The sequence below is a fragment of the Sminthopsis crassicaudata genome, chromosome 3, assembly GCF_048593235.1.
Source record: "Sminthopsis crassicaudata isolate SCR6 chromosome 3, ASM4859323v1, whole genome shotgun sequence".
Taxonomy (NCBI): domain Eukaryota; kingdom Metazoa; phylum Chordata; class Mammalia; order Dasyuromorphia; family Dasyuridae; genus Sminthopsis; species Sminthopsis crassicaudata.
In genome coordinates, this window is record NC_133619.1 from 331,601,052 (window position 1) to 331,625,569 (window position 24,518).

Below are 24,518 nucleotides of genomic sequence, written 5' to 3' on the forward strand. Positions count from 1 at the left end.
TTTCCTACCCCATGATAAAAGATTTGGCAGCTGTCCAGGAAATAATCCCTTTTGCTGCTATGGAAAGAAAGGTTGGTTCTTCTCTTCTGATGCTAGAAGGTACTTCGAAGCTTTTCTTCTTTTGACTGGATGAGAAAATTGAATGAATTAAGTCCTTCTAATTCTTGGCCCTCCTTCCTATTCTTTCATAACAGCTGTTTCCAGATAACAGATTCTCAGAATGAGACTAGTCTCCCTAAGGCCCTCTCCAGGAATTTACTAAGTGAATAAGAACTAAGAGTGTAATCCCATTTGAAGCATTCTCTCCTGTCATCCCCTCCTGCCCCAAGACTGCCATTCTGTTCACTGAAGCTTGTGAAAAAGGTGTCCTTAGAAATAGAAGAGTTTGAGCAGCTCAGGGAAAGCTGAGGGTTTTAGCTTTATCATAAAGTTTGCCCCTTTCCTAGCTTGGCTTGGAGGGATAGTGGCCCAGTTGACATTTACCACCCTTTCAAGTTTGCGATATTTCTCAATCCCTGTTCACTGTACCTTTCTTAAGGATTTTCAAAGAAAAAAGAATGGCCATTCTCAGTTCTTTGTTCCATCTTTATGCTGATGGACCAGGACTGAAAGCAGATATACTAAGGGGACCTATAAATAATTACTATGTTTATAGTTTCCTTTCCTCCCTCTTAGCTCCAGTGTTATTAGCTGGCTGAGCTATAAGTCATTATCAAGCATTTTGATTGATATGCTCAGCCTATAAGTGACATCAGAGAATGTTTAGCAAACTGGCCTTCTTTCATTCAAGATAGCCTTACTCTGTAGTCTGATGATTCAGCTTTTAAGCTGTTGCTTCAGAAATGGTGGAGCACCTATAAACATTGTAATCCCTCAAACTATTGCTGGTTATCTCCCCTTTATAGTAACTTGGTGGAAATCAAGGGGAAGGTTGAAGAGGATTTCCATCTGGGGCCTAGAAGTCCTTGAATTGGGCAGTTCCCTAATGGGTAGAAAAAAGGGAGTTATCATGTCCTTTTCTTGCTTGTATCTTTCAAATGAACTAGAAAATCATAGCAAGTATTAAAATAATAAAATCCTCCAAATCCTTTTTCATTAAGCATCTATTATAGGATTAGAATTTTTATTTATACAATTAGAAGAGATCTTGAAGATCATCTAATCCAATGTTACCTACTTTTTTATAAATATATGAGAAAACTGATTGCTGAGAGATTCAGTAATTTATCAGTTTTTTATTACCATAAACCTTTACAGGTGATAAGGTGCTAAGTACTATAGAGAAAAAGTGATACAGACATAAACTCTTTCTTCAGGGAGTTCCCAGTTGGAGACATTGATGCAGGCAGACATGGAGAGGAGGATATGCATTAATTAACATGAGGCTAATATAAAAACTAAACAGGTAACAATCTGCTCAGATTACATAATTATGTTATATATAGGCAGTCTCAGTGACACAGTAAGTGGGAAAGAGTCATGGGAGTTTGCTGTTTAGACAAGGTAGAGTGGGAGTAAGTTGTCATCTCTTTTCCAATTAGGGGAGGCATTTTTGAGGAGATGAGATTCTGTAATTGAGGTATAAATGTGTCTTTCGAGTTTGAACTGTCCAAACAATTACCTAGTCATCTTTAGACATAGCCTACAGATGGATCAATTTGACTAGGGTGAGTGAAGAGTCTGTTTGGAAAGTTGGGGGAGGGAAGTGAAACTATGGATAGTGGGATCCTTTTTCCATTTTAAAAGACAGTGTTCGATATTTGCTGTGCAGTTATATCGGTCATGAGATAGAATCATATTAGTGACAAGTTTAGGATACCCTTGCCATATACAAGGAAGAAGAGTAGGGCACGCCAAGTCTCTCACATCTCTCAAATAACATGTCTTTTTTTTCTTTCTTTTTTCCTGTTTCAGTCCATAGTAGCCTTTCTGAAGGATCCAGAAGGGGCCCCTCTTTGGGAAGAAGATCCTGAGGCTAAAGATGTTGTCCACATTGACAGTGAAAAGGTATTTCAATTTCCCCAAACTGAATTAATTCTTAGCTACGTTGGAATTTACTTCTATATTTGAATTTAGATTATTGTGAGTCACTTGAGAAGAAAATAAACAAAGTAAACTGAGGAAATTAAGAAAACTGAAAAGTTACAATATTTCATACTGCTTATACTTTCTTCTAAGGAAGTAGGCTCTGTGGGTGGAAATCAGGGAGAAAGGATGAATCTTTATGTATTTAGTTCGCTTTCTGAAATTTAGGTGATAGAGAGTAACAGAATGCCTCCCATCTCTGTCTTTTGAGCTTATTTGCCAATAATAGTAGATTTATATGGATGATTTTGTGGGTGAAGTCAATAAGAACTGAATTAATAGATCTTCTGGGAACAAAAGCTTCTTTATGATAAAAGTTGGCCGTAATTTTTTGTTTCTTTTTAAACTAAATATTTCACAAATTATGAAAAGCATTATTGGAATGTATTATACAGTTAAGTGGGATTTTTTTTTTTTTATCAGGTTAGATGGGACAAAAAACCATCTGTATTCACAACTTCACTTTGTTAGCAAAGTTGTGAAGCAGCTCTATGGCCATCTCTGTTTCTATGCTTTTCTACTCTTAATGGTGGCTTCTCATATTTCAAGACCAGTATCCTCTTGTTCTTTTATATCCTTTTTTTTTTTTTTTCCTATCAAAATAGTGCCATCATGAACTTATTTTACTGGCTGGTTTCCCTTTAGAATGAATTTTTTTTTTTTTTTTTTTTTTTTTTTTTTTGAGTTGTACCTTAGGTTATTTGCATTTTGAACTTTTCATTGTGGGATTAAAAGACATTATCACTATTAGAGAAATTCAAGCATCAGCAAGTAAGTAGAGGAAAATATAGTGTAGACCCTGACATCAATTAAGCTTAATTTATCTCTTTTGGGTTATTTTGTGATGGAAGGAGTATAGAGATGATCCTCATTTGCTCCTGCTTTTCTGGCCCACTTTAGCTGCTGGATATTTATTTTCAGGAATTGCTAGAGATAGAGGACTAAAGGTCCTAAAGAACTAAAGGTCTTTTTCAGGACTTGGAGTCTTTCCTGATATGCTCAACAGGCTCCCTTTTGGTAAACCATCCCTTTACCTGTTTTGCTTCCTTCTCTGCTTGAAGATAGTTCATGATCTTTCCATTGTCCTTGACCTTAATTCCTTTGTCCTTGCATTCCTAAATACCTGTTTTGGGGCTTATATTTTTTTTTAATGTTTCCCATTGTCTCTGTTATTTGGATGATATTTCTTACAACATTCGTTTTTTCTGATGTCCTGAATTGCTTCCTCTCCTTTCATTCTTTTGTAAAGGTAATATACTATAGTGAATTTGGGCCTGGTAGAATCTGGATCACAGTTGGGAGAATCTGAGCACCCATACAGTTAACTTCCAATTCATTTTGACAAAAGTTTCAGCCCTCCTAGATTTCCTGCCTGTTTTGAATACACTTATGGGTTCCCTTTCCTTTTTTGTCAGTTGTTTTAAGTTTCAGAGATGTGGCCTCATTTAATGTTAAGTTATTCTCAGCACAGCTGAGGAAATGTATCTGCTACCCAGAAAGGTAAAGAACATTGGAATGAATGTCCTAGTTGAGTGGACTGGAGGAAGTTTTTCCATCTATAAGATGAGGCACAGCCTCAATGAATCTGAAATTCCAAGTCTGTATGGTGTATGTCCCTAGACCAATATGCCTCCTGTCTTGATTGTCCCTATTTTGGATCATCCATGATAGCTCCCCAAATCATTAGCATAGATACTTGAGTGTTATCTGATATCTCAGAGATATATATGTAGCTGTGATCTTTCTTAGAAATCTTGGAAGCCATTCAGGTATTGTTGAATGGATGCTAACATGTTTTCTTTTTGTACATATGTTAAAACTTGGTTTTTAAAGCTTTTTAAAAGTTTGACTCTCCTCTTTTTTTTTTTAACAAGTTCTGCTGTATCCTATGTCTCTCCTATGTCACTACTTATGTACATTTCTGTTTTTTCCTCTCAGGAATTCAGACGGATTGTGAAGAAGGATGACAAACCTCTTCTGATGATGTTCTATGCCCCTTGTGAGTGACTAGAAATCTGGCTTAGGAAACTTGTTTGATCTTTGGTTCCTTTTCACCCCTAAGAGCTAGGAGTGGCAGTAGGCTTTCCTCAGAAGCTCTCATTTATCCCAGAGAATTAATTTCAGATCAAGGTTTTCATTTCTCCTCATTTGTCTTCCTTTTTTCCCTTTTGGCCGTTTTCCTCTTCTGATATAATTCTCCTTCCTGTAGAGTCCAGAACCCATCATGTGGTTCTGTCTTCATCCTGCATGCCCTTGTTTTTTCCATTTTTCTTCAATCCTATATGTTTTTTGCATACCTGATAAAACAATCATTTAGTAGTTCAATTTGTTTCTCTACTCATTGCCATTCTTTCTTTTCAGAAACCCTGAAGCTATACATGAAAGTTTCTTTTTCTTGGTGATCCTGCTCCTTTCACATTCTAAAGGACTATTTGTATTACAGGTCATTTCAATGAGTTACTTCCCTCTTTGAGCTCAGGATATGGGGTTCTTACTCTTGGATGCTTTTGCTCCTTAGGCTCCTTGTTGCTATGTCCTTGAGTGACCAGGTAGAAATTGAGAGTGTGCCATTGGTACCTTCTTCTCATCTAAAGTCAGCATGCTGGAGTATAAAACATGCTGGATGCTAGGACCAAGCAGGACAGCAAGTCTGGACTTGCCACTTATTACCCGCCCAGCCTCGACCAAGCTGCTTGGCTCCTGGGCAGTCTTAGCTCCCTTTCTTCCAAAGTGATTAGTTAATCCCTTCTAATCCTAACATTCTATGTAATCCAAGATTTTTAAAAGATCTTAAAAGGGTATGTGCATGGGTATGTGTATAAATATGGGGACATATGCCTGTGGAGATGGTTGAGTATTGGGATGTGGATATAAGCAAGTGAAGGGTAACAGTGTCCTATGTCTCACCTGTTCTTTAAAGTCAGCTTCTTCCCTGAAGCCTTCTTTGAACAAAATCTTTCCTTCTTCCCTTCTCACAGTCTTAATTTCTTGTGCACAAGATCATCATTAATATCTCACATTGACATGACACCTTACTTTATCTCTTGGAGCCCAGCTACTGTGCCTAAGCTTGAGCCTCTGCCTGGGAGGGCATATTGACTCCTAGGACCATTTCCTATTGCTGCCATGCCTTCTTGGTGGCTTTAGGCTAGTCTCTCTTCCTCGGTGCTGTGCCCTTCGTTCCTTCCATTTCATGAGATTACTTCGGAGGTTCCTTCCTTGTGGGGGACAGCAGAGGGCTTTTTTTTTTTTTTTTTTTTTTTTTAGATAGGATCAATAGATGGTTTAGATAGTTAGTAGTTTGGATATTAAGAGTCATAAGTCACAGGAGCTAGAACTGAGATGGATTCTGGAGATCATCAAGTCCAACTGTTCCATTTTATAGACAAGAAAAATGATGCCTGGAGATAGTCAGTGACCTCCCAAAGTCCAGAAATTCAATGATTTTTCCATTCTCACACATTTTGCTAGAACTAATCAGGAATATCTATAAGAAATCATCTACTCCAGCCTCTCTTTATTTCCAGAGAACCCATTTCTGCTTTCTGGCCTAACTTATTTTGGAAGACTTTATCAACTGACTTTCTTGAGGCTCTTTAAATGATTTGCTTTGTTTTCATTTATCTTTTTAAATATCATCAATCTTCTCTTCAACTTATCTTTCTCTCTGCCACATATTATCTTCCTGAGAGCACCTGTCCATTCTCCTCACTTGGTGGAAATGACTTCTCCTTATGTAATCCCTTGAGATTGGTGATTCAGAGTCTGGGGTGCAGGTAGGGTATTCTGAGGAAGTAGCCAGATATAATTAGTTTAAGTTTACACTAGAGGTGTCTTGTTCCCTTTTGAGTGGGTGTGCTCTTGATGCCTGGTGGAGAATTTGGGAGGTAATGAAGCTCTGAGTTGTGTTAAGTTAGTGGGCTGACTTAATCGGTACGACAATCATTCTCTCTGGGAATCACCTCCTGATTTTTCTGACAGGAGAACAGGCAAAATGGCAAATCCATCCTCAGAGGGTTGAGCCTTATAATAAAAGAGCAGATGCTGTTTCTCTTCTCTCCCATCCTTAAAACCTCTACAGTCCCTTTTGGGGATGTTTAGCAGCTGTCATTTGTAAGCCTGGCACCAAAAGCATTCTTTTATCCTTCTGGTGGGAGCCCATCTGCATCTCACCTTTATAGCCTCTATTCTCTTCCAGTGGTGGGAAAAACCTGCTGGTGCTCAAATATTTTTCTACCAGACCTCCTTAATTATCCACATTGTTTAAGCTGCTCCTTCCATAGGTCTCCCCTATTCTTATTTTTGGTATAGATAGGGAGGGGAATGGTCAGGAAACGCTTTTTCTGAACCTCAGCCAAATAATCCTTTCCCAGGATAGTCCACTGACATTCACTTGGCACATTTATCTAGGCTTATTTACCTAGAGAATGTGCATCCAGCTGAGCTCATTGGTGTCCATTTTTTTCCCTTTTCATCTTTATGTGTCTCTATGTTGGGGACAGGTTCCCCAGATAATTCTATATTTTCTTCCCTTACATTTTTTATTTCCAAGATAATGAAGAATCAACTGAAGGATGAGTGAATGGTATAAATCAGTTAATTGAGATATGAATATTTAGAGGATTTTTCCTCCCTTGCAGAAAGGATATGTTATAACCTTTAAACACGTGAGAGTTATGCCTTTGTTTCTACCTTTCCTAGTCTGGATTAGCATACCAGTTTAGGAGGTGGTAAAGAGAAAAATAGGAAGAATGACTAAATAAACCATGTCAAACACCATTCTTAGTAGGGAATTTGAAGTGAAGAAGCCTCTCATTACTTCACATCAGCAGCTGTTTTACAGCTTAGAGAGTGGCATAGGGCATCGAGTTCTTGAATGACTTGCCTGGAGTGCCACAAAAATGGTATTTGAATCCAGGTCTTTTTCATTGTGAGACTAGCTTTATCCACCATACTATTGTGCTTTTTCTGTAGCCCAGAGTATTTAAGAATTTCAACCCTGCTCTCTAGGATGTACTCCAAGATGAGGAAATGTTCCCATTTTCTTTATCCCACTCACTTCCTGCTGAGATGTTAGCCTGAAGCAGGCCTTGGCAGCACCGACAATGCTGACACATGGCCCCTTTGTCCCACTGTAGTGCATGGAGATGGGAATCTGCTGTTTGACACTTTGCATGGCTTCTTCCTTGGCTTCTGAGGCTATCAGACACTTCTCAAAACCTGTTTCTGCATAGCATCTGTTAAATTAGCAAGCAATCTGGTCTTTTAGGAATTGCCTGTGTCTGCAAGAGAACTATCTCTCCTTTGTGTGATCATTGCAGAATTCTTATTATGATTTAAGGGCAGGAGGAGTTTAAATGGTGCCAAAATGACCTCTATGATTTATACTATATTTGTAGTGCCTAAGATTTTGATGCTCTGTGGATGTCCTGGGGCTAAGTGAAAATGAGGATTGCACCTTTTCTATACTCTAATAACATTAAATAGACTTTTAAGTTCCAAGGCTTCCCTAAAAGAACATGCTCCATGTGTGACTTTGTCCAGCAAAGGACATCCTAGTGTCCTAAAATGCTATCATGTTATAAAGCCTGTTCATCACCAGCAAGATCTGTTAATGTAGTCCATTTTTTAATTATGCCTGCCATTAGTAGAAGACAATGGTATCATATGGTAATCCTAATTTCTAGTGTTCTGGAATATGTGATGTAATTTATTTTTCAGGCTTATTGGGAAAGACTCTTATAGTCATTTTGTCTAACTTCCTCAATTTTACAATTTCACAAGTGACATAACCATGATCACTCAGCAAATTAATGGTAGATCTGGGACCCTGTGATTGGTCCAGATTGAGCAGCCAAGGGTAAATCTCAGAATCGTGATGTCCCTCTATTCTTTGAATGATGTCCATTCACAGGACCATTCTCTGTGTATGATTTTAAAAACAATTTTTTTTGTTAATGGTAGAGAATATCTTAATTCTTGTTATTCTAAATTATGTTATTTGATTTTTAATGCCATGTTTTCCTTCCTAATGACATTGGATTTAAGTTTATAGTGATGTTGTGTGCATTTCCTGAGCTACTCATTGAGCCATGAATTGACTTGTACAGTTTAGGGAGACTGGTGTAGAATTAAAGTCATTCAATATAATTTAGTGTTGTAGTAAATCTTCTTGTTTTTAACTTGTTTTTCTAACAAGTTAAGCTGAGTCTCTGAATATCAGTGGCACATAAAGCTAACAATTTAACCTTTATTGTCTAATGAGTGTTAGCTCTGTCAGCTCAATTAGATTGAAAGTGACTTGAAGGAAAGGAATATGCCGTATATCATCTAATAGCATAGCATACTGGAAATAGAGCTGGCTTCATGGTCAGAAAGACCTGAGTTTAAAACCTGCCCATTGACATATACTACTGTGTGACCCTGGTCAAGTCACTGGACCTTTAATTGCCTTTGGCAATTCTGAAACTATAAGGAACAGAGAACAAAACAGAACAATCTGCATTATTAGAGTTTCCTCCTGGATGGTTCAATACATGGATGAAATTATGACACCAGACAGTATTATTTAGTGTTGTGTTGGGCAGATAGTAGACTGTTAATACTTATTGTTTAGTGTCTGGAGATGGGGGGGGTAATAATACAGGGTTGGTGGAAGGGTCCAATTAGATAACATGCTTGGCATGGAAGAGGAGCTTAATAAAAATTCTTTCTATCCATCTTTGCATTTAATGGCTTCTTTTTGAGCAAATTTATCTCTGATTCTCAGTTTGCTTATTGGTAAAATGGAGAGGGTTGAACTAGGTGATATATCTTAATATCTAATATTTAAATTATGGTCTAAATATCTAAGTCCCCCCATCCTATGATCTTATGATATTAGAGGGTCGGAAGAAAAGGTTGAAGATAACCTCAGATCTTGGATAACCATATTTGACTTTTTTCTTAATTGTGTTGCAGGGTGTGCCATGTGTAAGCGGATGATGCCATCTTTCCAACAGGCAGCCACAGAACTAAAAGGCACCCATGTAAGTGAGATGCTCTTTGCTGGGCACGGGGTACAAGCCTTTACTGAAAGTTGGGGGAAGGAATGGTGTATGACCAGAAGAAGGGGGAAAGAGACATTTTAGGAAAGAGAATCAGTGACTCAGTCCCTAAAGCTCCTGGATCTACTGAATAGAAGAGAAGAGCCTTTGTATACTTTGTGTAATGCTCAGCTAAACATGTTGTATGATGTGAGAGATCTCTCACTTCTGCAAAGAAAAGACATTCTGGGGAGTCAGTGGCAAGCTGGTGCATAGCCTGGAGATTGGAAGAATATACTGCAATCCAAAAAAGGGTAACATGAGCAGATAGAGAGGAAAATACAGATAGTCTATAAGCTGGTCAGGAATTATAGTAGATCATACTATAGTATAGTAGATCATTCAAGCAGAAAGATGATAATGACACAATGGGGGAATCACTCACAAGAGCATTTCAACATCCAGAGCAAGTAATCAGAGAATCAGTGAGAATAGAAGGGATGGGGCAGTACCTATCTAATGTTAGGATCATGAAGTCATCTGCATAAGGATGATAGTTGAAGTTGTTGGAGTAAATAAGATAGCCTGCAGAAAAAAGATAGAAATAAAAAGGGGAGAGGGCCAAAGTCAAAAGCTAGGGGAAATGTTCATTTTTAGAAATTAAGTCCTACAGTCAGTAAAGGAGAAAGAACAATCAAAGAAGTGGGAGTAAAAAGCAAGGAAATGTGGTGAAGCTAAAGAAAAAAGAGAATTTCCAGAAAGGATGGAGTAGTCAACAGTCAGCTTACTATATAGAGATTGATCAGGATGAGAACTAAAAAAAAGCTACTGGACTTGAAAATTAGGTCATTGGTGACTTGGTAGAGTGATAAAAGGTCAAAAGAGATTGCAGAGGACTGAGGAAGAAATGGATACTATGGAACTGAAGGCATCAGGTATAGACCACTTCTATTTGATAGTGAAAATATAGGATGGATGCAGAGAGCAGAGCATGTTTATAAATAGATGGGAAGGAGCCCAAGTAGAGGCCAAATTGAAAGATAAAAGAGAGAAGATGATGAATGGAGTAAGGTCCTAGAGGAACTGGAAGAGAAATTTAATCAAAAGCAAAAGTAGAAGGATTACCCTTATTGAACATTAGAGAGATTTCTTCTTTTATTACCAAAGGGAAGGCAAAAATTAGTAATGATAGTGAGATTTTCAGAGTGAAAGAGAATGCTCATGTTGAATGACCTTAGTCTTTTCATTAAAATAGATTTAGCTGTCTTTTTTTTTTTTTTTTTTTTTTTTTTTTTTAAACCATAGAGGGCTATGGTTGAGAGATTGAGGGAATAGAAAGAAGACTTAAAATGTGATCATTATGGGAAATAAATTGGATAAGAAGCATGAGCCCTAATCATGGGGTCTGATCTGGTTAGAGAACAGGCATAAACCGTTCTAGCTCCTCTGGCCTGGAGAATGGGTTACACATGGGTTACAATGGGCGGGAGGGGAGGAAGGGGGGTGGGGGTCAGACCATTTTGTGGAGTGCCTTAGGGAATTTTTTCTTCCTGAATCTTGGGTTGGAGGCTGAGACAGACAGTTCAGTTCAGTTAAGCGGTAGTTGTACTAGTTTAAGAAGGAAGCTGAAAGATCTCGAACTAGAATGGCAACAGTAAAAGTCTAAAGGAAGCGATGGACCTAAGAAATATTCTGAAGAATTGATAGGACTCAAGGACTGGCAGTAGAGATCATAGAGAAGAGGAGTGAAGCATTATTGAAGTTTCAAACCTGGTTGACTGGGAGAATAATGGTTTCATTTCGGGGGGAAGCATCAGGCAGAAGGGGAGGTAGGTGCTTTGGGGGAGGATGTTGAGTTTGAGTAAAAGGTTGGGTATTTGATTAAAACATGCTATGTATGGATGAAAACTTAAGACTGAAAATGTTCATTTGGGAGCTATTCGCAGGGAGATGATAACTAGAACTATGAGAAAGAATGAGCTCTCCTGGGCAGAGCAGTAAAGAAAGAAAAATAGGTCCAAGGATTAAACTTTGAGAAAGGCCTACATTTGGGACGAATTAAAAAGAAATATCAAAAAATAGCCAAATTTGTAGGTCATTCTAAGAATTTCTCTGTGTTTAGTTAAGTTTTTCTTTATATCTTTCCTATGTATATTTGAGCCTATTTCCTCTTATTTTTTCCCACTGTTAATTAACAACAACTAATCATTACCCTTTCATGAAAACCCTTTGAATATTTAATGCCTAGGTTTTAAGATTAGAAGGGATTTTAGCAGCTATATTGTCCAGTCTTTCATTTTATAGATGAAAAAACACTCCTTGGGAAGTAGCATGACTTGCTCAGAGTCTTATAGTTGGTAACTTAATTTTTAAAATGTAAAACTTGTTATAAATGGACCTTTAAACTCTTAAGTTTTAAACAATTTGGCATTTCAGATTTTTGGTTTTGATATTCCTAGCATATGAAAAGCAGGCATACTAGAGAACAGAGGTGGAGTCATCAATTTAATTGACCAAAAAAAATACCTAGGTTCTCTGAGCCTAGTGTGTCCTTCATAGTATCAGATATATATATATTTCCCCCCAGAAAAAGCTGTAAGAAATGAGAATCCACTCTAACCTCCTCTCCTTCTCCCCAAAACCCAAACAAAAAAGGACTCATTGCTTCTAACATTTTGCTGGGTGGAACACTATGTAAACCTAATAACAGTTTTTGTCCCTTCTTATCATCTTATCACTCATGGAAACTGCAGCCTTATTTTAATTGAGATAGGCTTCTCTTCCTCTTTCTTATGTTAGGTTATTTCTTAATTTGGTTTAAGAATTTTAAACAATAGATTAGTCTCTTTCACATGCTACAATAATAAATGGAGGAATCATAGCAAGAATAGTCAGAAGCTGTCTCGTACTGCTGTCATGTTAAAAGAATAATAATATATTTGGCAGAGTCCCAGGGTACATTATAAGATGGGACATCTAAAAGTGTTCTGTATTCTGTAAGTGTTTCGTAATCCAGTCAGATGGCAGCAGAGCTATCTGCTCTCTGAATAAAGGATCCAAGAAATGGGTAGCAATGAATTGGGTGAATTCAGAGCTCATCTCATCTTAGTCAAGTTGCTCCTTATTTCTCTACTTGTATGTGGAAATACATTGAACCTATCAAAAGTAGTTGATGTTCTGGGAAGCCATTTGGGAAAGCTATCTCACAAAGAAGCGCTTTAGGTCCAGCACTTGATTAAGTTGCCTCTCCTAGAAACTTCAGTCACAGCAAGTTATTTGGTTGAACCCAGAAGATGTTCTTGTTGAGGTTCTGGTGCTTTTAAACAACCTCTCCTGTTATTTTGTCTCAAATAGTTTTGTTTTTTAGTAACTCTCAAAGGATATTTCTTATTAACTGCAGTTTATCATAGAATTTGTACCTCTCGATTCTTTTCACTCTCTAATTGCTTCTGAAGTTAGCAACTTTATTAGTAGTTTTTACATGACTTGTATCTTCTTGCTAACTGTCCTACTTGTCACCCCTTCATTTTCCTCTTCCAGTCAATTGAGCTTCATCTGCTGACTCAGGCCTGAGCAGGAAGTACAGATAGGTGATTTATTTACTTCTCACTTCAGCAAAGTGCTTAACACCTGCCTGGTTAAATTCTCCTTTCCTTCCTTTGCACTTCACCTCCCCTCATACCTCCCTTTCACTTTTGAAGCTGCAGACCAGTCACTGCTTGGAACTCATTCCCTGACTTCTAATGGAGTCTTCTAGGGTCCTCAGTAGCCTTGAAGAAAGGGTCAGCTCCTTGCTCTGTTCCTTTATATTCTACAGTCTTTCTGATAGTATACCTTGTGTCCCTAAACCCTGACCCTACCTCCTTAATGAAAGAACAGTATCTTGATGTTGGGAAGAAAATGGATGCTTAAACAGAAATTTAAAGTGTTTTTTCTGAAATATAGATCAGTTTTCCTGTAGCTCTCTGTGTATCTAGACGATTAACACATTTCTGTTAGGTCTTTTGTTTTTCAGTCAGTGAGCATTGCTAAGAATTTATTATGTGTTTAGCACTGTGCTTATACCACACAGATTAAGTAAAAAGATAAGGGAGATGGGAGAGCCATTAAAGGCAACCTTATTACAAGAGGAGGACCCAGCAGCATCACCTACATTAAGAAATAGGGCTACTCTCAAGAGTAAAGATAAGAATGTAGCTATAGTTTGAAAATATCAAGCCTATCACTTGCCTTTTATGGAATCCTATGAGACTTTGAACACTTAAACCTCTTGTAGCTTCCTTGTTTTTATTTGTACTGAGAACCCCAAGGACTGTGTGCTTGTTATAAGCAAAGTGACTGGGTGGGCCAGGGAAAGCCAGAAATCCTAGTTAGAAGATCCAAACTTTAATGTGAAAGGGGAAGCACCAAGCCAAAAAGAGAAGAAAAGGAAAGGAGCAAAATGGGCAACGGTTTGGGAAAAAGAAGGAGAGCTGGAACTAGGACTAGGCAAGGGTCCAGGACATGGTTTTGGCAGGGTAATTACAAAGGAATTTTTTTTTTAAGTTTTATTTTTATACTTGACATTTTCTTTTAAATTTTGAGACCCAAATTCTCCCCCTCTTTTCATTTCCCTACCATTGAGAAGACAAAGCAATATATCAATTATAAAAATATATTTCTATGTAAGCAGTGCTACAAAAGAAAGCACAAAAGCAAAACAAAAATAAGAAAATGAAAAAGTATGCTTTAGTTTTCACTCAGAGTTTATCACCTCTCTAAAGATGAATAGCATTGTTTCATCAAGAGTCCTTCTGGTTTGTCTTGGATCATTGTCTTGATCAAAGTATCTAAGTCATGGTTGTTCATTTTTACAGTATTGTACACAGTACACAATATTTTCCTGATTGACTTACTTTACTTTGCATTCATTCATTTAAGTCTTCCTAGATTTTCCTGAAACCCTCATACTTACCATTTCTTACAACAGCATCCTATCATAATCTTACACCATATCCTCCATGTGCAACACTTAAAAATAGAATCATTTTTTTCCATGTGTCTCTAGAATCTGTCCCTTTCTCTGTGTTCTCCTTTGCCCCTAGTGAACAGTAGAAAAAAATGAAAACCCTCATCATAAACAAACCCAGTTCAACAAAACTAATCCCACATTGGCCATGCCTAAATGTATTATGTTTGTCTGCCTTTTTTAAGTTCATTGAGTGGCATGTTTGATCTTTATTTCCCTGGATAGTCATCTTGCATTGACAGTGGTTAAAAATCCTTCAAAAATTTTCTATAATGTTATTGTCATTTTTCTTACTTTACTGCACATTAGTTCATAGGAGTTCTTTACAATTTTTTTTCCCAGCTCTTTCTATTTAGTCATTTGTCATACAATATGATGTATCCCATTATATCCACATACCATAATGTCTAGTCATTCCCCAATTGGAGGATAATAAAGGGCACTTTGAAATGTGACTTTTTACAACTGTACATATTTTTATTCACATAAAATTCTGCTTTCTGAAGCATGTCAGTATTAAGCCTGTGGATGGTAACGTAATAGGGAGAACAATTTTCATTGCTTTCCTATTGTGTACAAATGCTAGGTACCAGTTTTATTAAAGTGTCCCTGGGAATTTGCAGTGGCAGGAGGTACGGACTGCCTGTAGTTTCCTCCTACAGGTCTCATTTTCCTGCTCTTTCTCTGCTGTGGCCCAAACCCTAGTTCCAGTCCATAATAACTACCACCAGTAGCTTGGAACTAGAGGTGTCCCTATTCCCATTGCTTTTTAAGAGGAATAGACAGTGGAGGCAATAAAAAGGGCAGGGGGGTGGGTGGATTTTTTTCTACAACATTGGGAGACAGAACAGAGATATATTCATTCTATGAGTTTCCGAGTTCTGAACTCATTTTCCTGTAGAAATACTGCTGCATTTTATGGCTTACATCAGCTTTTGTGAATTATAGCTAAAAACTTAGCTACCATATATCACTTTCTAAATGCATTTCTTTTGAGGACTTCTTTTCTACAAAGAGATCCTGACTCATATAACTCTTTATTAGAGTCTCCTCTGGGGCTAGTGGATAGTATCCCATACTTGTTAGCCAGATTCCTTTTCTTTCTTTCTTTTTCTTTTTTTTTTTGCTGAGGCAATTGGGGTTAAACATCTTACCCAGGGCACACAGCTGTGTTAATTGTCTGAGGTCAGATTTGAACTCAGGGATGACCTCCTGACTTCGGGGTTGGTGCTCTATCTACTGTGCCACCTAGTTGTCCCCCAATTACTTTTCTAAGTTCAAGCTCCTTTGTTTCCCAATTTTTTTTTATCCAATTTTCTGACCTCTGGTCTCCCCTCCCCCTTACTTAAAAAACAAAACAAAAAAAAAACAAAACCCTGTCTTCATGAATGGATTCCTGACCTTTGAGAGCATATTTTTTATTTCCTGATACCAGCTGCTGGTCTACTTAGATTTTTTACTTCTTGCCTGTGACTGGCCTGATTTTTAAGCTATTATCTGCCTGTTTGTTTTCCTGACCTACTTTTTATATTTGACCTTAGATATCTGTACACAGTCACTTTCTAAAATATCTCCAAATGTTAGACCTATAGCTCTTTGTTGACAAGGTCTGGGTCTAGTCTGTTTTCATGCCTAGTGACTATCTGGCCTTTTTTGCCTTCCTTGGACCCCTTGTTCTGATACCTCCTGGACAGTTAGTCATATGGATATTTTTGATATTCTGTAAATCTTTTAGAGCATAGATAACTAAGATCATTAATAGGCAAGTTGAAATCACAGTGGCCATCTTGTTGCTTTAATATTTGGATATTTATCTGTTATCTCCTCTCCCCTTTTACTTTCATATCCCCTGCATTGCCTATTAGCAAAGTGAATATTTAATTGTTCATTCTCTTTTATAAGGTTCCCCATGTTTTATGGCTGATCTGTGCCCTAGATATATTTTTCTCCTATTTTAGTGCTTCTGTGAAGTACTGATTCCTCTTCTTGAACTGTCCAGCACATTTGCCCCTTCATCTCTAAGGGTGTCAGAACATTGCTTTGATCATTCCTTTTGCATAGATCTGTTACCCATCCACATTCCCAATTCAAAGGGAATTTGTTCAGTGCATGTGCTAGATAAAGAATATAAAGATCTCAAAAGTTTTAAACTTCTTGCCAGTCTAGAAGAAGCAGCTTTTGAAAAGAGCTTGATCAAATTCTTCCTCATCTTCAGATTTCATCTAGTCTATAAATGAAAATTCTCCATCTGGTGAATTGGTTGAAGAATTTGATTATTTAAGGAGGTTGGTTAGCTAACCCTTCTAATACTGCTGGTGCTGCAGAATGACAGTTACAGGAGGAGGAGTTGTGGATCAAGTTGTGGAAAGAGTCACTTGTACTTTGTTAATTGTGGTCCTCATAGCCACCAGATATTTTCTAATGCCTCTAGCACATTTCTTATATATTAGTATGTATTTGAACATCTTAGCATTTGAAAATGGATGTTTATTTCATAGCAATTACAAATCATGGGGGTTTGGGGCCAGATATCCTACAAAATGGAAATATTTCCTAAATAAATCCTAAAACCGGGTCTTATTTACCATTTTGTCAACAGAATGGAGAAATGCAAAATTGGTGACTGACTTGCATATAAACACTAAGCTATAGGATCGAAAAAGCATTCCAAATTTAGTCATTGCATCCTCTCAGAATTAACAATAAACAGTATCACTGCTGTGTTTGAGTAAATGATTTTGCTACAAAACATTCAGTTATGAGGTGCATAATTTATGAAAGCATGATGTTCATGGTTTAAGAATTACCAGTGTAAATAAATGTAAAACACTTTATTTAAGTAAAATATACTCTTTCTACCTCCTATAGACAGATGTTTTCCAAGATTTTGTCCATAATCCTACTTTATTCCTCAGTGGGCTGTTTCTCCATTTTCTTCTCCTCTACCCATATGTTTTTAGTTTTGACTTCTATTGTGGATATTTTCCTAAATATTTAATTTCAGAAGGCTCACATTTCCAATCCCTATTGGACATTTTCACTTGGATATCCCACCAGCACCTCAAAATTTATTTGAGATGGTGAATGCCATTTGCTGCTCTAGGCTGGTCAGATTTCCATATCTGGCCACCCCAGAATAGCTCCTTTTTCCTCACCCCTATTTTGGCAGGAGCATCCTTGTTTTCCTAGGCACTGAGGCTTGAAACGTCAGGATTCTTGTTTTCTTTCTTCTCTCTCTTTCCATTGCTATACTTCATTAGTCACTCACACTTTAATGTCTTCCTTTGCAGTATCTCTCAAATCTGTATCTCTCTATTTTATTCTCACTATCCTTGCTTATTACCTTAGTTCTGAACCAGTGTAACAGCTTTCTCACTGTTCTTTCTGCTTCTGGTTACTTCCCTCCAATCCATACTGCATGCTGCCTCCAGATTAATCTTCTTTAGCCATGACATTGATTATTCTGTTCCTTGGCTCAAAAATTTTCAGTGGCTCTCTGTTGCATACAGATTAATGCCCACACTTTTTGAACCTGTCGTTCAAGGCTTTTTTGCAACTTTGCATTCTGCACATATTTTATGTGGCATGCAAACTAGACTATGCTGTTCCCGTAACAAATCTCGTTTTCTTGTCTCTGCACTCCCCTCTCTTTTTTACCAAACTCCTATATATCAATGCTATCATATGCATAAAATGTTCTTTCCTTTATAAAACCAGTATTTGTTTCTTTCCTTTAAACATCAAAAATACTTTATACCATGTTATGATGCTATGTCATAACTTATGTGTCCCCTTGTCTTGCCTCCATTACCACCATACTGTTAAATTCCTTCAGGCTCAGGACCAAGTCTTGATTGTCTTCACAGCTTACCCAGTAGGAGCACACAGTAATTTCTCAGCAAATATTTGTCAAGTGAAGAATCATTCAGAGTATTTTGGAGAAATTTCAGGGCAATAAGTGGAAGGAATTGAACAGAACCTTGTAGGATGAGTAAGATTTGGCAAGGATGAGAGAAGAACATTTTATGCAAGGGAAGCAACATGAGAAAAGAGGCAAGAGAGTACAAGACATGTTTGGTGAATATAGAATTATGAGCAAGAATGCTCCCTAACTGAGATCTAGTCCAAGAGCCCTTAACATTTTAGGGTGCGATGGACAATCCCTTTGGCTAAAGCCTATAGGGCCCTGTCAGAATGTTTGTAATTGCATAAAATAAAATAATTATGAAAAATAAATTATATTGAAATATAATTATCAAAAATGTTTTTAGAAAGAAAATTTATGTAATCCCCAAGCTAAGAACACTTGATATAGTCCACTCCCATCGTTTTTATAGATGAAAAGACCCTGACAAATTATGAGTTGTTCAAGGTCACTCATTCCAACTCCACATCCCTTATTGTTCCTACTCTGTATCGGCTCTGTAAGGGAATAGAATCATAAGGATCTAGAAGTCATATAGCCTAAACTCTTACTCTTACTCAGTACTCAGTGCTCTCTACACTAAAGGAGCTCTTAATCTGAAGTTTGTGATCTTTAAGAGTTGTATTTCCATATAATTGGTTCCTTTTGCAATCCTATGTATTTTGGGCATTTAAAAAACATTTTCTGAAAAAGGGCCTATAGGCTGATTCATCACTGTCAAAGGGATCCCTGACAAAACAAAATAAAAAAAAATTAAGTTCTACAGTATCTCTGATATAGAGTACAAACAGTTTGGGTGGAGCAGAAAAAATTCATTTAGAGTAGAACAGCTATAGCCTACATAAGTAGCTGAGTATTATGAATTCTTCCTCAAAAAACAAAACAAAAAAACAAAACAAAACAGAAAAACCCATGAAATTAGGTGAAATGTTTCACAAGGTACAGATTAATAGAAACAAAGTTGAAAAGACAAGGTTTAGAAGGAAGGGAAGAAAAAAGAAATTAGAATAGAAAGAAATAGATGAGTTTGGAAAACATATCATAAGACTTGCAAAGAGGGATGATTTAAAAGTGATGGCAGACTTCAGTTATCCAGACATCTGCCATAATGTGCTCAAGCTTTGTCTTACTGACAAATCTCTTGGCAAAAAGTAAAGTATCTACTAACAAATTGACTTCAGTAACAATTTCATTTTTCAGAATTTAGAAGAGCAGACAAAGAGGGAGGGATTCTTATTGCTGGGCACAGTTGGCCACTCCAAAGAAACTTATACCAGTGGAGAAGAAAGCCATATGTATTTTTACATGCACCCTCAGTTTGAGAAGAGCAGATTTTGGAAGAGTGATATGTGACATTTTATGGATAAAGGCTAGTCCAGGTCATGTGGCAACTTAAGAAGGAAAAGTCTGAAGGTTACAAAGGGAAACAGTTTCGATGACTTAGAAAACCAGGGCAATGTATAAAGAAATCAATTCAGAGCAATCTCACCAACCACTTTAGGTTTTTTGTTTGTTTTTTAAAGATCTGCTGCACAGGAGAAGGAAACAAAGGCAGGAAATGCTTTGAATAAAAAGGGTGGCATGGTACTGCCAGAATAGTGTCAGTAGTGCTGAAGCTCAGCATGAGCTCAGGCTGGTGAGGAGAGGACAATTAAAAAGGAGTCCTTGTTTTAGCTATTTTGGGAGAAAGGATTAAAGAAAAAAAAATACTGCTTTTCAGGATGGGTTTAGATGGTGATGACTAACAACAAAGAGGAGAGAGAAACTGCCTATTTTTTCTATTTTCTCTGGCAATAAAAATGGCCTTTAAAAAAAAAAAAAGGCAAAAACTGGTTGTAGAGATTTGAAGCCCAAGATAAATAAGGTGATAGTTTAAAAAAAACAAAAACAAACCCAAAAACCAAAATCATTTGGAGGCATATGGAAGACCCATTTTCCTGAGTTCAGATCTGGCCTCACACACTCACTAACTGTGTAGCCCTGCATAGGTCACTTACCTTAATCCACTGGAAAAGGAAATGGCAAACTACTCTAGTATCATTGTTTAAAAAAAAAAAAAAATCTGTGGACAGTATGGTCACAAAGAATCAAACACAACTGAACACCTGAACCACACCCACAAAAACAATTTCTTAACTTCCTATAATAAATTCATTATTCAAGATCCAGATGAATTCTATCCTTGGGTACTGCAGAAGCTGACAATTATTGCTGAGCCATAGTCATTGAAAGACTTGAAAGACAATAAAGAATAGTAGCAGCACTAGAAGATTGGAGAAGGCAGATGTTGTCTAATCATCAAAAAAAAAAAAAAAAAAAAGGGAAGAAGACAGAATCCCTTCCAGTAAGCTTGATTTCAATTTGCTGGAAATATGTAGAATTTATTTTTTAAAAGCTGGTTAACAAATATCTAGGAAAGAAAAGGAAAAAAAAAAAAAAACAACAACAACAACACGGTAATCACAAAGAACTTTTAAGCTTCATAAAGAACTGATGACATCAAACTAACTTTTTGGCCAGGATTTCTAAACAAATAGGTCATGATAATGTTATATAGTTTATCTAAGAGCAATAGTGGCAACAGTGGATAGATCTTCAGCACTGGAGTCAAGAAGATTGAATTCAAGACCCAGCCTCAGACATTTGCTAACTGTATGACCCTGGTTAAGTCACTTAGCTCTGTTTGCCTCAGTTTCCTTATCTGAAAATGAGTGTAGAAGGAAATAGCAAATCAATGAGGAATAGATGGTAGATCATTGAGATGGATTTGGAACTGGTTGAATGGTCAATCTCAAAGACTAATAATTAATGTTTAGATGCCAGCTTGGAAGGAGATGTGAAAGAAGGTTCTCCAAGGAGTCTGCACTTGGCTTTGTTTAAATTTTCCATGATTTGGTTAAAAACATAAATGGCATTCTTCTCAAAGCTAGAAAAGATAGTTAATATAGCAAATGATTAAGTCCAAAAAAAAAAATCTTGACAAGCTAAAACATTAGGCTAGATATAAGGTGAAATTTAATAAGTCTAAATGTAAAGTCTTTCCCTGGGACTCAAAATCAGTTTCATTAAGACAAGATAACAGAGGCATAGTTAGCAATATCTGAAGAGACTGGAGGTAGGGTAGAATTAACGATGTGAATTAACTGTTGCCATGACAGCTAACAGAAAACAGGTAGAGAATAAAGTACAGAAAGAATAAATGGGTGTCAAGAATCATAAATCAGTAATCACTGTCTTTGGAGAATATTCAAAAGCAATGAAGTCAAAAAAGTCATAGGTGTGAGCTGGATGGACAGTTGAGGACATATGAGCCAAGTATTTTGGAGGTGTGCAGGTACCTACATTCAATCATTCAAACTCTGACTGCATTTAAAGAGAAATAGCTTTCAGAAATATAGACATGATAAATCCTCTCTGTGCTTCTCCAGTCCGTCCACATCTGAGCTGTTGTGTTCACTTTTGATGGGAGGTTGTTGATAAGTTGGAGAATATCCTTTGGAAGGTAATCAAAGTAATTAAAGTCCTCAAATCCACCTTAGTTGAAAGAATTAGAAATATTTAGCTTGGAGAAGGAAAGAGTCAGAGATATGAGAATAGGACATGATTGATAATCATTTCAAACACTTGAAAGTCTATCATGTGAGATGGGGTTAAATTTACTCAGGCTCCATTTAACAGAACTAGGAACAATTAAGTGCAAGTTTTAGGAAGGCAAATTTCATCTTGATTGATGTAAGGAAATCCTTAAAAATTAGAATGATAAAGAAATGAATTGGACTGCCTCAGGAAGTAGTGGGTTTCCTCTAGTTGAAAGTGTTTAAGCAAAGTTTAAGTGAGAACTCATCAAGTATGTTCTAGTTGGGATTCTTTTTCAAGTGTAAGTTGGACTGGATGGTCACTGAGGTCCTTTTCCGCTCTGAAATTCTGTGAATGATGGAGACAATGGAAGGAGAGAGGGAGGGAGTGACCACTATTTAGAACATGGTAACAGTGGATTTTGGTTATAATATATTAACCATGGTATTGTAAAAGGATATTGGTTGAGGCATCATTATATATGATTATATGTTGTCTGTACTGAGAAATAAGGCTAGAAAATAGATTAAAATCAACAGTATAAAGAGGATTGGATTCTCCCATTTAGACTTTTGTACTTTAGAATTTGTCTTGTAAGTTGATTCATCTTTTATTTTTAGTAAGTGATGATAATTAAAAATAGCATTTTAGGAAGATTAATCTGACATTGTTGTGTAGGATGGATTGAAGAGGGGAGAAACAAGGTAGACATGAAAAAAAACCCCACTTCCAGTCAGCTATCACTGAAATAGGTTTCTGAACTAATTACTAAGAAGACCAGAATGACTTTGAGGCCTAGAGAATTCCTTGACAAGTTCTATTACAGATTTGCCTGAACTCTTGATATATAGATGGTCTATAGTAAGCCAGTATAGATAGCAAAAAATATACAGTTGACAGTATTGACTAGTATTTCTGAAGAGGGAAAAATTTAGTTATGAAGATTTAAATTTCCAATGTGATTCTAGGGCCATTTAACATCTGTTGCAGTTCCTGAGTTATATCACAGTGCAATGGAAATTCACATAAAGCCATTTAGATTTTCTTTTTCTTCATCAAGACTCTGCTTCCTGGATCCCCTTTATATATTTCTGCAACATTCCTACCCACATTGCCATGAAGCTCTTCACCCCTCTCACTCCTACAATCTCGCTCTTCTATGGCACACATTTTTATTCCATAGTTTCACTATCTCCCTTTATTAAAAAATATTTTTTCTGGGATCTGGACCATACATAAGAAGTTCCCTATTATATAAGAAAAAGAATAGGAAACCTAAATTTTGAGGAATTCTGGCACAGACAGTACCTCTAGTATAATATTTTAATACTTTGGTGAACCAGTAATCTCATGAGGGCAATCCCTTTGACATTATAGTTTTCAACCCATTCATTCTATTCATTTTTGTTCATTTTTACCCATGCTTTACATATATACTTCTATTGTCCATTAGTAACAAAGTTGGTAAATCCTCTTCTCTACATCTAGATTTATCTGGATTTATTGGGACCTACAACAGGTTATAAATGTGAGACAGGAAACAGGTATGGAATAAAATACAGAAGGAATAAGTGGGTATCAAGAGTCATGAATCAATTGTCATTGGGGAATACTCAAAAGGAATGAACTGAAAAAGTCATGGGTGTGATCTAGATATGGGCAGTTGAGGACAAATGAGCCAAGGACAGGCACCTACATTCAAGATTTAGACAGAAATCTAGGGGTAATAATGTGGAAGAAGGGAAATAAATGGAAAAAACCACAATATCATGTCAAAAGTCAAATTGAATTTGATAATTGGGAAAACATTCTGCCTCGGTCATCTTTTCTGCCCACACAGGAACTAATGCAAACTAATAAACTAGATTTTTTTCCCTTTATTCATGATTTGTTCATGAGTAGGAGAAGGCAAACATATTGTGAATCAAGAAAGGAGTGCAGGGGCATGGGTATAAGCAGTTCCTGATATATATATATATATATATATATATATATATATATATATATATATATATATTTTTTTTTTTTTAGGATCCCTTGAAAACAGCTCTTAGCTACCTTAGCCAATGTCTAATACTAATCCCATCGCTGCTGGGATACTCAGCACTCCCACATCTGTCTGAGGAGACTTTGGAAATTCTCCCACTTTGAGGCATTACTAGCCCCAATTAGAGGCTCTGGGACAAGATATGGGATATATTGGGGCAGAGGGCAGACAAGTCCATTCCTTCCTTGTTCTCCCAGGTGCTGGCTGGGATGAATGTCTACTCCTCTGAATTTGAACACATCAAGGAAGAGTATGATGTCCGTGGCTACCCCACCATCTGCTATTTTGAGTAAGTCCCCAGCCTCCTAGTCTTAAGTGCCATTCCTCTTCCCCAGTGGCACTTATTCCCTTTATTCCCCTCTTCAATATTCCCTAGCCCAATTCTTGAGCTGAGCCCCCTTTTGTCTCTCCACATTCCACAGGAAAGGGAAGTTTCTGTTCCAGTATGAAAACTATAGGTCCACAGCCAAGGACATTGTGGAATGGATGAAGAAGTAAGTCTTTGCACTTCAAGGAATATGTAAATATAGTTATCAGAAGGAGGGTATCTATATTGCGCTACCTCATAATGTTCTTTTGCTTAGGAGGAACAATAAGGGTGGGGGTGGGAAGTGGGTAATGGAGATGATGGGGAAGATCTGCCCTTAAAATTTTTCCAGATTGGGATTCTCTGGTCATTGTTTGGTTCTTTGATTCATTTAGTTATAACAGATGGTCTAAGTTTTATTTGGGTAAAGAATCTAGTAGGGTTATAGTTGTCCCCATTGGTCTGTGCCATACTTGAGTAGAGTAGTATATTTGGATTGGGAGGCCTAGAAAGAAAAGGTGGTGGCCCAGCTAATCTTGCCAATT

The 24,518-nt window shown here is 37.1% G+C and overlaps 1 protein-coding gene across 1 annotated transcript in view; it reads left to right on the forward strand.

Moving 5' to 3' along the window:
- PDIA5 (protein disulfide isomerase family A member 5) overlaps positions 1-24,518 on the forward strand; it is a 187,375-nt gene that overhangs the window by 96,497 nt on the left and 66,360 nt on the right. The window contains exons 6-10 of the mRNA XM_074301401.1: positions 1,915-2,007; positions 4,024-4,084; positions 9,046-9,113; positions 23,864-23,955; positions 24,089-24,160. Coding sequence (XP_074157502.1) covers positions 1,915-2,007; positions 4,024-4,084; positions 9,046-9,113; positions 23,864-23,955; positions 24,089-24,160 — 386 coding nt within the window. The remainder of the gene's footprint in view (positions 1-1,914; positions 2,008-4,023; positions 4,085-9,045; positions 9,114-23,863; positions 23,956-24,088; positions 24,161-24,518) is intronic.